Below are 13,994 nucleotides of genomic sequence, written 5' to 3' on the forward strand. Positions count from 1 at the left end.
TTTAGGTATTAACTATCATATAAAAATGGCAGCTTGGTTGTTTAGAAGCCATAATCTGGTACCAGTCGTTCCCAAATTTCCCTAATGCATTAGCAATCTCTCAGAAAGTGCTATTATCTCTGTACTAATCCACAGCCAAAGGAGAGAAAACATCTTTAAATAACTATTTCTTTTCTTTGATTAAATACTACTATATATTCATGGTAAATAACAGGTTTATTGATATAGGAGAAAATGTGTCAGTGGGTTAAAATTTTCCATATTACCAGAGGATGGAAGTTGAGGTCAGCTAAATAAGCTAAGCTCAACAGAAATATCCATTAAAAATTCAAATGAATATAAATTGCTACTATATAAAACTTATGCCACCAATATCATCTATAAAAATGGCTACCACATTTGCATCACACTCTTTCTAGATGTTGTATCAAGAATGCTTTTTTTTTTTTTCATAAAGAACACTCTTCTTTTTCATAAAGGACAATCACTAAATTCTGAATTAGTTATAGCTCAGATACTTCAAGTTGCTAATAGAATCGACTAATAATGAAGTCTGGAGACACTTAAAAACCACCTTGCTCTAGAAATTAAAAAAAAAAAGAATAAAATATCAATAGATGTTTTGCTAGGAGGAGGAGGGAAATTCATTCTATATGTTAACTATCCTATCAGATTGTGTAGACATTGCCTAGACTATTAAAACCTCCTAGTAACTCATAGGTAATTACTCATTGGCTGACTGTAGTGGTACACAGCAGACAGAAGCTGTGAGAGAAGCCATCCTTCCTTGCTAATATAACATGGAGAACTGGCTGCTACTGCAACACTTAATGCTCACAGCACCTAGTCATCTTTAACGCAAATACACATTTTCTGCCTTGCTTCTATGTTTTCCATCATAATGCAACACAAAAATAGTGTACATTTCATTCCAGCCCTATGAGGTTTGCATAAGCAGTTCCAAGTCAGACTAAATATTGTATTGCTCTTATTACAGTGGATAAATATTTTAAAGTTTAGGAATTAAATATTTTATTTTTTCTGTATGCTCTCTGCAACTATTATGAACTTTTTACAGCTTCTTCATTCACGGGAAGTCTTTGGGGTTTCCTTTTTTAAATGTAAGACTATTATTGTTTTCCCAAACAGAAGCAGATAAGAGTTAACAGATAAGTTCAACAAATCACTTCATGCTTGGTGTTAATAAGAAGAGTATGCTTCTTCATATAAAGAAAGGCTTTTCTAGAAGGCATGTATCTCTTATTATAATAAAAGTTTGCCAACAACAACAAATGAATCAAGTAAATGTTACATCTTTAGGTACACAATTTCTCTCTTCACTTTTATGACAGCATAGATTTTCTTGGCATACATCTCTATACTTGACACAGGTATGTCTCACACTAAATTAAAACAACACATCTAAAGAAGAACATGTCCTGAGCTGTTTGGTTGAAATTTCCCACAAAATAAGAAACCAAGAAGCTGTTTACACATGTGCTTTAAAAGAAGTAGACTAATTATGTTAACTGATTTATTAATAAATGAAGTTCTTGGTCCAATTATTAAAAGTACAAAAAGACCAGGGAGCAATTTAAATGTCTACTGCATCTAAGATAAAATGTTTTATCTGCTCTGCATTTCAAAATCTTTTTCTTTTTTTTAAGGTTAATTATAATTCTAAGCAAAGCTACTCTAGATAGGCCCCTTAGGTTTTATGTAAGTTTAAATAAAATAATAACAATAACTTTACCTCATTGGCTAGCTCCAGGAGTACTGGGGCAGCTCCATTTTTCCCCACTCCATTCAGATACCTAGACAAGACAAAGCCAAGTGGTAATGCAGTGACAAGAAAAGGCCAGCATAGACTTGTCAGCATCCCCTGTGTGTACATGTTTCTCCTGGGCAAATGCCACGTTCAACTCTAGTTAAAGTATGCTACTGTCATAGGAAAGCACTGAAGGGAAAAGAATAACAAAAACAACTTGCCTCAAAACCACTGGCAACTAACTAACTGAAGTTGGGGACAGGACGTCTGAGTACACAGGTCTCCCTTGTGTTCACCTCCTAACATGTAAAGTGAACACAGAGGTGATTTTGAAAAGAACTATCCCTATCACCCTGGCTTTATCTATACCACAGCCACTCATGGGAAGCAAATAAGTTTACTCCTGAAAAACGCATCCATGCAAGCATATCACTTTTTTATTTACTTTTAGTTCACAGGATTGGTTGACACCTTATTAGGAAAAAAATGGAACAGACTTTTCATCAGTGGGTCAGCACACCTTTAATAGGTAATACAAGCCATCATCTTATCTGCTCTGGATTTCTGTCATAACCTCCAGCTCTCCTCATCCCCTAACCCTGCAAAACAAACAAACAAGCAACTCCCCAAATTCATCCCAGATATGGAAGCCAGAGTGATTTGTTTTAGAACAAAGATCTGAACATACCATTCTCCTCCTTAAAACACTTCAAAAGCTCCACATTAAATCTCAAGATTAAATTATAACCACTTAAAAATTCTCGTAAGGATCTTCATAATCTGGTTCCTACCTACTCTCTTCAGCCAGCCTCATCTCTAGTCACTGTTCCCCACTCCAGCCCTTCACCTGGATAACTCCTGATTCAGATTGTATGTCGCCTTTTTCATCCACCATGACCTGGGAGAACATTAAGTATCCCTCATGTGCAGTCCAGGAGCACCTTGTTCATCTCTCCATCACTTAGCCCAGAACACTGTACCTGCTGAGTTACTTGTCCACCTCAAACCCATCCCGACTGTAAGGCTGAAAGCCTCATGAACGTAGAAGAATTTCATTTTATTCAATTTATTATGCCTAGCACGGTTCTTGGCTTATAATAGGTGATTATATTGTAATACTGAATACATATTTTTTTCTCTAATAAGTGAGTAATTAAATAATTTTAAAAAGCCATTTTAGGCAAGAAAATAAAATTAAGTATGAACATTTTCTCTATAGTATACTGTTTGATTGAATAAAATAAACTAACAACATTTGTTTGATAGTAAAAAATCAAAGTAAACAGGTGAGGTCTTCCCTGTAACGGCCAGAAGCAAAAACCAAATTAAATTACATTATTTCACAGGTATGCTTATAAAGATGTATGATTTCCAATAAATTAAGTGGAATAAAATCAAATTATTTAAGGTGGGGAAAGTCTCAGGATCATTATAACTTCAAAGTAATTCTAATACATCCATTTTCATCTATTGGCCCTTTCTTGAATAAATTGTTTAGGAATCTAACTGGGAAATAAGTACTTTCATTTCAGGAGCAAGGGAACAACAAAATAAAAACAAACAAGACAAGTGTGGTTTAGAGAAAGATCCCTGGGAAATAGGTCAGCTAAGACCTTCATGTCAACTTACAGAACTTCCATTGCACTGATGGGTCTGCTCAAGGAACAATCAGTTTCGTCAAGTCGGAGCAACTGACCAGAGCGCACGTGCATTAAGCATTCTGATTCCGGGTCAGGGTATTTAAGCCTATATTGATAATAGTATATCTTTACAACTCTCTACTTAACATTCATTTATCCCACAAGTATTTTTGAGAGCTAACTAGTTGTCAGGCCTTATTCCAGGTTCTGAAGAAGCAGAAGGGAACAAAACTTCTTTGGTTCCTGCCATCACAGAGATTATATAACAGTGAAGAGACAGAGAAGAAAAAGAGAAATAAATATATAAAGTAATGACATATGCTACAATATAATATAAATTAGATGGGTTGGTCAGGAAGCCCCTCTCTAAGGAAGTGACACTGAAGTAGAAACCCACAAGAAGGAAAGCAGCAAGCCAAGAGAGGAAGAACATTCCCAGCAAGAGAACAGTTAAGTGCAAATGTCAGGAATGTGCCTGGGCTATCTGAGGACTGAGAAAGGCTCTTGTGAGACCAGAGCAGAACCTCTTCTCAGGGGTTAATTTGGAAAGAATGAAAGAGAACAGCTAGACCCCAGATCACTGCCTGTGCCTGGAAACTATCATTTTGAGTCCAAATTATATGGTTTCATATAAATGCTGCATCAATCACAATCCTGGTAATGACCAATAGAACACTTCTCTTAAGTTTAAAGCAACAGGAGTTGGTCAAACGACAACATTGGCCCCCTATATCTGTATAGTCTATATAATAGTTGAAGCATGATACAGTGGAAATTCCTAATTATGAGCTTGATTACTCCTCCCAGTTGGTCATATAAAGAAACCAAATTCCAGAGTACTGATGAAACCCATCTGGGCTCCCCTAGCTGGTAAGCAGTAAATCTCTGAAATGGACCGCTGATCTCCCAAAGCCTACTGAGGTGTCCTCATATGCTGAAAAGGGTAGACCTGCTTCTAACGGTATTTATTCCCCAATTTGTTTCCCACCTATACCTTATAACACTTCAGAAGTGCTAAGGAAAAGAAATTAAGTTAAAATTAATCTGAAGTTGCATTTGTCCTTTCTGGGAACTTTAACTGTTCCCCCATATCAAGTGACAGATCAGGTTTACTCAAATTTTTAGATATGCAATCAAAGGAGCATGATAATTACAGAAAACATTCAGTAAGGTCATAATCAGAAATTCCTAACGCTACCCTTCTCTCCATCCTCAAAACATCTTGTGCAAACTTACAGCATAGACTATTCACACAGTTATAATGGGTTGTTTCTCTCTCCTTGGGGTAGGGCTATGCAAAGCAATGTTGAACCTTCATCCAGCAGGTCCTTAGCGAAGATCTGAATTGTAACTGGGATATAAAAATGTAATCCTGAACACTACATTAAGGTGACCTGGGCTACCTTCCTGATGCCTATTTGCAAATTGAAATTACTTTGCATAGACTGTATGTCATCCTCCAGCTTTGCCACAGGAGGACTAATAAATGTATATCTCGTGGGTGAAACCATCCTTAAAAGATCTTCCCAGAAGGTCCATTTTATGACGTTTTTTGAGTGTGAAAGATCTATTAGCATCTAAGATTAAAAAAAAATATTGATTTTAAATATAAGGCAAACTTATTTAATCTTAATATTTTTATAACTATAATGGTAAAACTTCAAAAATCTACCAAAATTCTTCACTAAGCTTACATCTGAATACCACCTTTGTTGATTCTATATCGAAAATCTCTGGAATCCATCTCCATGCATGCAACTATTTTCCCACTAAACAGAGCAGCTGAGGACAGGTATTGTGGTTCTTATACTTGGTTCCTAGCATAGTAGATGGGACACAGTGAATGCAAAGTAAATGGTGCTAATTAAACAAAAAAAGTGGTTCGAATTTTTAGCAACTATCTGTATCATGTGGTAACAGTAACGTATTTGAACTAACCTTTTTTCCATGTGAACATCTGAATAAAATCCAACTGGTCTGATTAAGCAAAGCCAATAAAGCTGGCCCCTCAAACAGTGTGTGTTGAGAGATGGGAGGAGATGAGAGACAGTATTTCTAAACTTTGCTATTGATGAGGAAACTTGTAAAGTTGACCAACTTGCGTGTGTTTGTGTATGTGTGCGTGTGCACATATATGCCCATGTGCACTGATCTAGATAAATCTAAATAAATTTTACCAAGTATGTTTCCTGTTTAGAACTAAAATGCCATTAGTACAGTGGGAAAGAATAGAGAGTTCTTTTCAACGTGAACAAGCTGTGTCTATATACACACAACATGAAGAACTGAGGAAATTTCCTCAGTAATTCAAAAGCTTAGGAAAACATTTTCTACTGTTGTTTGGATACTTTGAAGTTTCAGTTAACAATGATGGAATCACTCTGTGGATTGTACGGTCTTTAATACAGACTTCAAATTCTGAATTGAGAACATCTCAATGCTAGCAAGAATACAGAGACACAGGAATTCTCTGATATTGCTAGTAGAAATGTAACCATTACTATCTTTCTAGATGGTAATTTGACAACATATAATAAGATCATTAAATGCTTATTGTTTACACCAGTAATTCCATCTATAGAAATATTAAGAAACTAATTCAAATGCAAAGACTTATGCACCAAAATATGTATCACAGTATTATTTATATCAGAATATTGGAAACATATATGTTCAACAGAGGAATAATTCAGTAAATTATGATACCTTCATATGAAGTAATAAAATAAAAATGTTTACAAAATGCTCTCTTCAAAATAATATGTGTTTTTCCAAGTATCAAATTCAGAATTCACAGTTGCATATATAGGATGACCTAATCTATGTAAAAATGGATTGAAAAAAGACTGGAATGAAAAACACCAGTGGTTATCTATGGGTGCCACAATTATGGGCAATCCATTCATTTCTTTTTTATACCATTAAAAATGTACTTAGTTTTCACAATAGGCATGTATTACTTTTATAAAAGAAAAAGAAAGGAAGAAATTGTTGAGATTGTCAAACTGCTTAAGTATGGTTTGATATAACTTTGCCTTTATTCTAATCAGCTGGGAAACAAAAAGCTTTCAAGGCCAATTTACCACAGAGAATACAGGGACATTCAACCTGCACATTTAGAACAAGAGACCTGTGAGGTCAAATCAACTGAAAGGTAACAACATGGCCCGTCTACAAGCACAAAGTGCAGGGCAGAAAAGTCAGGAAGCAGGGTGGTAAAGTAAGAAACCAGTCGGACTGTTTTCCTATTAGACGATCCATTACAGCCTAACTTCAAGATTGTGTTTCAAATGTCGTGACTCCTCAAAGTAATTGAGGTTCTCACATTTAACTAAACTTAAAGAAATATAAATATGTTTCTATATTTTTATTATTATCCAATCAACTGTTCGAGTAACCATACTTAAAGATCTTTGTTTTTGGCCTAAACTAACCAGGTAATCCAATAAAGTATGTTCATACCTCAGAAATCAAACATACTTTTTTTAAAAAAATTAATTAAAAATTAATTAATTAATTTTATTTTTTGGCTGCGTTGGGTCTTCACTGCCGCACGCGGACTTTCTCTAGTTGCGGCGAGCAGGGACTACTCTTCGTTGTGGTGTGTGGGCTTCTCATTGTGGTGGCTTCTCCTGTTGTGGAGCACGGCCTCTAGGCATGTGGGCTTCAGTGGTTGTGGCACATGGGCTCAGTAGTTGTGGCTCGTGGGCTCTAGAGTGCAGGCTCAGTAGTTGTGGCGCACGGGCTTAGTTGCTCTGTGGCATGTGGGATCTTCCCAGACCAGGGCTCGAACCCGTGTCCACTGCATTGGCAGGTGGATTCTTAACCACTGCGCCACCAGGGAAGCCCCTCAAATTTAGTTTTTAATGAAAGTAAATTTTTTTAAAAGCGGCATTTAGAGCTCTTAGAAATCATCTAATTAAAACGGCTTTTTTACGATGAAAAAAAGATTATTAGAGGGCAGCCCATGGCCTGTTAGCAAATCTCCAAATTTCTAGGAAATGCTTTATTTTCCCTTGTTGATGTTAACTGACCCTTAAAATCTGGAACAGAACCATACTTTTATATGAAAGCCTAAGACTATAAATTTTATAAATAAGAATGTATTTTTTGACACGTGAGCCACTTTTCAGTCTTTCAGTGGAGAGTCTGGTTGCCAAAGCAGTTGTTGGCTTCACAGCACTTCATGGGCCTTTCTCAATTTTATATGTATGATTTAGATGATGACTTTAATTTAAATGTTAATTTCACTGAGGAGATTATGACTTTTGAATAAATCACTTCAAACTTTACAAAGGCTTCTTAAGGAGTAACTCTCCTAGGTATAAAAGTGTGTGTGTGTGTGTGTGTGTGTGTGTGTTTGTATGTGCATGTATATTTCTTTAACAGACACTTCTACTCAAAATAGAATGTATCTTTTACCACTATGTCATAGTGAATACTTTTTTAAAAATCTAACTTCAATAACTTTCCAATAAACACTCAATTCTTAAGAAAAAAAGACTTTACAGAAACATAATACCAATATTTTATCTGCATATTCATTTAATTCATAGAATTTTCATGCATAAAAATCATTCATCTAAAATCAGTGGTGTCACTCTCACCACAGAAAGATTGCTCTATAAATCTTAAGTGTAATAATTTAAGAGCATATTTCAAACTGTTTTCCTTTCCAGTATGCCCTTAAAATATTTAAGAAAGTAACCAATAATTTCTAATGCAAACCATAACCATTTACCATTATAAGTTATTCACTCATATTACAAAGCCAAAAAATTTTTAATTTTTTAAAAAAGGAGCTATTTTAAAGATTCTTTTTGTTTCAGAACAAGAGGTTGGGAACTATAATAAATTAGGCTGAAATTAAAATATCTCCTGAACATTCATGTTATTGATTCAATACTCAAGACTTTCCTTTTAAAATATAAACCCCTCTTAAAATCTGACAGTTGTACATTATTATGTGTCTCCATATGTCCTTACTTGATTTATATCTTTTTTTGCCTTTCTAAAATGGCTAACCCAATACTGACGATGCAAAATACAACTGTACCAAAATTTAATCTTATTTTCTAATATACTTTTCAACTTGCTGATTTAAATAAGAAATAAAATTGGTTTGAGAACTTTCACATATACGTGTAGATATACGTATGCATGAACATACGCATCTATCCAAGATATGTGCTTACAGTTTCAAGCATCCAACTGAGATTTTCTAATACTGGAACAATTTCTTACATAGTAAAGATTTCACACACATGTAAATTAAGATGGTCTCACCATATTCTTTAAATCCATATAACAGAGTATTTGAGAAATTAAAAAATATATACTTGAAGTCTTAAATAAGAGACTTAAAACAAGGTGCCTTGGAATGTTATATAGAAAATCAATTTATTAATCTAATTTATTCATAATTATTATTAAAATTAATAGGTATTATGATACCCTCTAGTGGGGCAGGCAGGTCATACCTCTGGTAATAACTTTCAATCGCTTCCGAAGTATGATGTTTGGCATGTGTTCTCTTAATATGTTTCTGAAACAAAATAAAAGAGATTTTTATGTTGTGTCACAGATCAGGTTCAAGAACAAAAATGACACATTTCTTGATTCCAATGTCTAACATAAAGGGCAAACCGAATAATAGTTTGGGGATTTGGGTGGTGGTAGATCTTTTTTCCCTTCTACTCTGTGAACCTATGCATTTAAATCTCTATTGCGTGGCTGGGATGTCTCCAGACTATACCACAAGGTACAGTATATATGTAAAAGCCAACAGGGTCATAGTAATTGAATCTAAATTAAGTTTGCTTAGGGTTGTAGAGGGCAAAGAAAAACTTGTTCCCTGTTTCAACCTTTGTATTAATTTTCCCTCAATTCAATTCCATCTAAGTCCTCCGCACTCTAGTTTTACAATCCAATTGCCATTTTTAACCAGGAAGAACATTGCTTAAAAACAACTTATTTGAAAACTACAAAAAGTAATTCCATAGAGACTTGCCACTTGACTGACACCTGTCATCTCATGATAAATGACTCCATTTTCTGCCTCTCTTGCCTTCTGCCACTCCAGCAATGGTCATTTATCATCATCTCTGTCAGCAATGGAAAGCGGCACTGACAGTGCAAGTCAGCAAACATTTAGCACATGGAACCACGCAACACGGGGAAATTATTATTGTCAGAATAATAATGGTTTAGCATAATTTATTACAGGTCCACCAAATAAGCAAAGGCTAGATGTTATTAGACAGATGGATGGGTAGGCTTGGCAGGCCTCCACTGAGACGCAGGCGGTGCTTGATGTGGAAAGGAGAATATCCTCCAACCCAATCAGAGAGCTGGCAGTTCAATTACAAAGAAATAAAGGGACATTCATCATTCAATTAGGCACCTGTCAACCCTCACAAAGGAGAAAACTTCTAACCTGGTACTCCTGGGAGAAGATGCTCAGCAGAGTGGCCTGCGATTGACTGGAACAAATAAAAGAAGGACAAAGTTAATTACTGGAGTGCACGCCAAAGAAACAAAAGAGAAAGGAGCTTCAAAGGTAGGCCTGCTGCCCTGTAATCTAACAGAACATGAAAACAAGTGTGGAAAAGTTGTTCCAGATGAACACCTCAAACAAAGGCTTCCTGCTGCTAGGTCAAGGAGACAGAAAAAGGGAAAGGGGAAAATATGGATGGTCTCAAAGCAAACTATCATATGATTTGGATTTTCTTAAACTTTAGAATGATTATAAATCATATCTGTACCATGCAGGTATGTTAAAAGGGACCAAAAGAGGCAAGGTTTATTCCCATTGATAAATGATAGTCAAATCCCATAAACAGTAGAAAATGCAGTTCATTCACTGGCAACATTCTGAAATTTATGTTGTTAGCAGGTAGGTATCCTCTTCTGTAGGTCTCTCAGATTCAAGGGGGGAAACTTTGCTCTTCACCAGAAGTAGCACAGAGACCACTGGAACATTCCCACCGATACTGGCCTACTTTGAAAATAGAAGCTTTCGTAGCAGAAAGCTGAGGCCCTTGAGGACAGCATTCCCTAAGACTGCCGTAAGCCTTATTCATCTAAGACTCCATGCAATGTCAAACACCTGGCAATGAAGCAACCTGGAAAACATTCTTCCCAAGTGGGAATTTTCCTCTTACAATTGTTAACATTTAGAAATGGAACAGAATTTTTTTTCTCTAAAAAGCAATCAATAGCCCACTACTATTCTTTTTGATTACCCCCTGTAGATACAGCTGCCTTATCATATCTTGAAAACAATTAATTATTTCTGATATATTTTCCTACCAAATGCTATCCGAACAAATTACAGTGTTAATAATTCTGCTTTTATAGTACACCAAAGCACTGTGAATAATTAAAATTTTTCTATTCATGAATGAGACTGCTTAAGCTCATCACAGGTAATTTGGAGAGTATGAAATAAAAGCAATGACACCATATTTCTTTACTCACTGTCAGTACTGTCATCTCTTGCATATCATTACAGATTTGGCTTCTAACCCCTTTCCACTCTTATTAGATTACAAAAGAATACGTTTAAAAAAAACACCATAAATGTTTATCAAGGAAAACCAATAATAATTACTAAAGGACTGTTTTAATAACTCAAAAGTACTGAGAAATGATTGAATAAAATTATAAATCCATTATAACTTTTTCAATGTCTCTAAAAATGGAAGCCACCTTTGAAAAAGCCAGTTCTATGTATAAAATCTTCCTATTATGCCTGGCTTGCCTGAGCTTCACATGCAAATCACATACTCTAGTAGGGTTGCTGACAACCAACTCCTGAAAAAAAAATGGCAAAGTTAAACCCAAATCTTTATAAACTACTGAGTAAGTCACTATGTTATATATTTATGTACAATAAATACAGCCCTCCTCATTGCACAGCAAAATATATTTATGTTAACCAATTAATGGAAGGCAAACTGTCAGTCTCTTGGTCTCAAACAATACGATGGAAATAAATGTGCATGTAATGGGCAAGTCAGGGACCAATGACTAATGAGGAGGAAACTAAACTGAATAAAACAAGAGTATAATGGTAGACGCTCAGAAAGGGAAGACTAACAGACAGCAGAAGGAATAAGCCCAAGAATAAACAGTTCAAAGTGAGAAGTTGGTCAAGAGTTGAGAGCACTGTAAAAACTGAGGACAAGATAACGCCTTCAATCAGGAAACTGTCTTAAACAGCTTAGAATCCAATTTAGCTAAAACCATGGACATAGCCTATGGAGCAACACGTTTTCTCAGCGGCCAAGTGGGTTAGAGAGAAAATTCCAGCTTACACTGGGGGCAAAACCTGGCTAGACCTAAAAAGAGAAAATGACTTACCATCGTAAAATAGAAAGACAGACTTGGGTCCAAAAGGCTTTGGGTTTGGCTGACCAGACAAAGCTGTAGAGAACTAACTGATCTTTGCTAGGCAGTTTGTCAGTCAACGCTCTCTTCCTGTGTGTGCTAAGCTTACAGAAGAGCGTTGTAACAAGCCTCACAACATAAAGAACGGGAGAGTAGTTTTAGTGCAACTAAGACACTGACCCCAGTGTGTATTATTTGTTACTCTCTTCCAGTGTGTGGATTCTGAGAAGGGATCCCAAGGCAAAAGACTGGTGAGTGGAGAAATCATGACCTCGAGGGTCTAGCTTCAAAGAACTCACCACCTCTGCCTGCCCCCCACTGCAGTTTCCCCTACTGTTTGATTTGATTGGCAAGAGCCCCAGAAGTTACGGTTTAAATTCAACATTCCTTAGGTTCACAAAGAATATGGTTCCTGGCTAGAGAGGAAGAGAGGAGAAGATTCTGCGTAACGAAAAGGCTTATCTTAAACATCACAGTCAGTCCATCAGCAGTTTTCACTGAGCAGCCACAACGTCCTGAGGTCATGGGTATGGGAAAATATGCCTCCAGAATAAAAACATTAAAGTGGACAGGAACTGATTTAGAGGAAACTTTCAACATATACATGCGTAAAAGCAAAAATTAGAACATTGTCAAGCGCTCACATATTTTTTAGGGATTTAGTGAAGTAAATCATACCCTGAATCCTCACATATTTCAAGACTTTGGAGCATATACTTGTCACTTAGCATACATGTGTTTTCCATTTATATATTCAAAAATACACAAATGCCCAAAGTCTCTTCAAAGATCGTTTTGTGTTTTTGCACAAATGCTCAAAGTCTCTTCAAAGATCGTTTTGTGTCTTTTTCCCATGCTACCCTCTCATATTAAGCTCCTCACCCTGCAGGTATCTGAGAAAAGAAAAGCATGTGAGTAGACTCCTACACTAGCTATGTAAAACCTTGTCTGAGTCGTGTGACAAATGGCTTTACGGAGCAGCAATAGTCATGTTGCAGCAATGGGGAAACAAGGAAACAAGCGTGAGGACAAAGCCAACACACTGAGGACCTGTGACAGGAGATGGAAGGAGCTTGGGTCCTTGAGGACACTGTTGAGCTGCTCAAGACCATGAATTGAAGTGACTACCTTCCATACTTCTTTTGAGTAATAACACATGTCCTTTTTTTTAAAGGAAGGAAGGAAGGAAGGAAGAGAGGGGGGAAAGGAAGTGGGGGAGGGAGTGAGGGAAGGGGGGAGCGAGGGAGGGAGGAGGGAAAGGTTTCTATTTCCTATGTGCCCAGGAAGTAGGAGACACGATCGAGGGAGGGCTCGGAGACAGGGTGCCCTATCATGACGGCACCTGTACAGGATGCAATACTTGGAAGGGGCTGTCCATTTTTATACTTTCTAATTCTCTTCCTAGCTGGCAGCTACTGTATTTGACTTCCTTAAAATTGTTCCTCTGTCACTGTGCCACTAAACTGATGTGCCTAGAGATCATAAATTGCTATGTGTGAATGACTTTTCCATACAGATTTTAAACATTGATGGGGTACTGATTACCCTCATTTTATATTGCATTCAAAACTTCAAATGCCAGGTACATAAACAGGCAACAAACCAGTGCCCCATATAGTATTTAACTCAACGTGTGTCCACACCCATCCAGCTAAGATACTCAATAACCTGAAGGATATTAGAGAAAATGAACATCAGGGGGTTGAATGGGTGCAGCAAAGACTAAGAGCAGAACTTAGCACAGACTTAGCTGCAACGCAACATTCTTACAAGGGGGAAGTTTTGATGTTCCCAGGTGGAGACTTAAAGCAAGTAGAACCTTCAGGAAGAAGATACTACACTTTATACTTTAAGTTCTTCCTCTTTCAAGTGCCCAACTTCTGAAAAAGACCATAAAGAAATAAATGTTTTTATTCAACTTTCAAGCTCCTTTTGCTATAGAATCTATGATGTGTCAATGTCTACACTCTAATGGGCTTGAAATCCTCTGAACAAAATGAATATTACTTCTAGAATTTGGGAAGCAGTAAACCAACCTAAGAAGATAAAGCAAGATACTCTTACAAAGCATTAGGCTTGCAGACCTCACCAGGTACAACTTCTCTAAACCCATGAAAGAATACAGTAAAACATTGGCTGTATGTGGCCAGTGATTCAGGGCACTAGTCTAGGAAGGTTTTCCATAAAAGCAATTC

General features: G+C 36.5%; 1 protein-coding gene across 3 annotated transcripts in view; it reads right to left on the reverse strand.

The window, feature by feature from the left end:
• Positions 1 to 13,994, reverse strand: part of CDIN1 (CDAN1 interacting nuclease 1) — a 226,770-nt gene that overhangs the window by 160,092 nt on the left and 52,684 nt on the right. For all 3 annotated transcript variants that reach the window (XR_003001457.1, XR_003001456.1, XM_024732632.1), the window contains exons 2-4: positions 9,845 to 9,890; positions 8,889 to 8,953; positions 1,754 to 1,814 (exon numbers count right to left, since the gene is read on the reverse strand). Coding sequence is in view for 1 of the 3 variants with exons in the window: in XM_024732632.1 (XP_024588400.1) it covers positions 1,754 to 1,814; positions 8,889 to 8,953; positions 9,845 to 9,890 (172 nt within the window). In the remaining 2 variants the exon portion in view is untranslated. The remainder of the gene's footprint in view (positions 1 to 1,753; positions 1,815 to 8,888; positions 8,954 to 9,844; positions 9,891 to 13,994) is intronic.

This window comes from Neophocaena asiaeorientalis, unplaced genomic scaffold (assembly GCF_003031525.2).
Source record: "Neophocaena asiaeorientalis asiaeorientalis breed wild unplaced genomic scaffold, Neophocaena_asiaeorientalis_V1.1 scaffold119, whole genome shotgun sequence".
In the NCBI taxonomy this organism is placed as follows: Eukaryota; Metazoa; Chordata; class Mammalia; order Artiodactyla; family Phocoenidae; genus Neophocaena; species Neophocaena asiaeorientalis.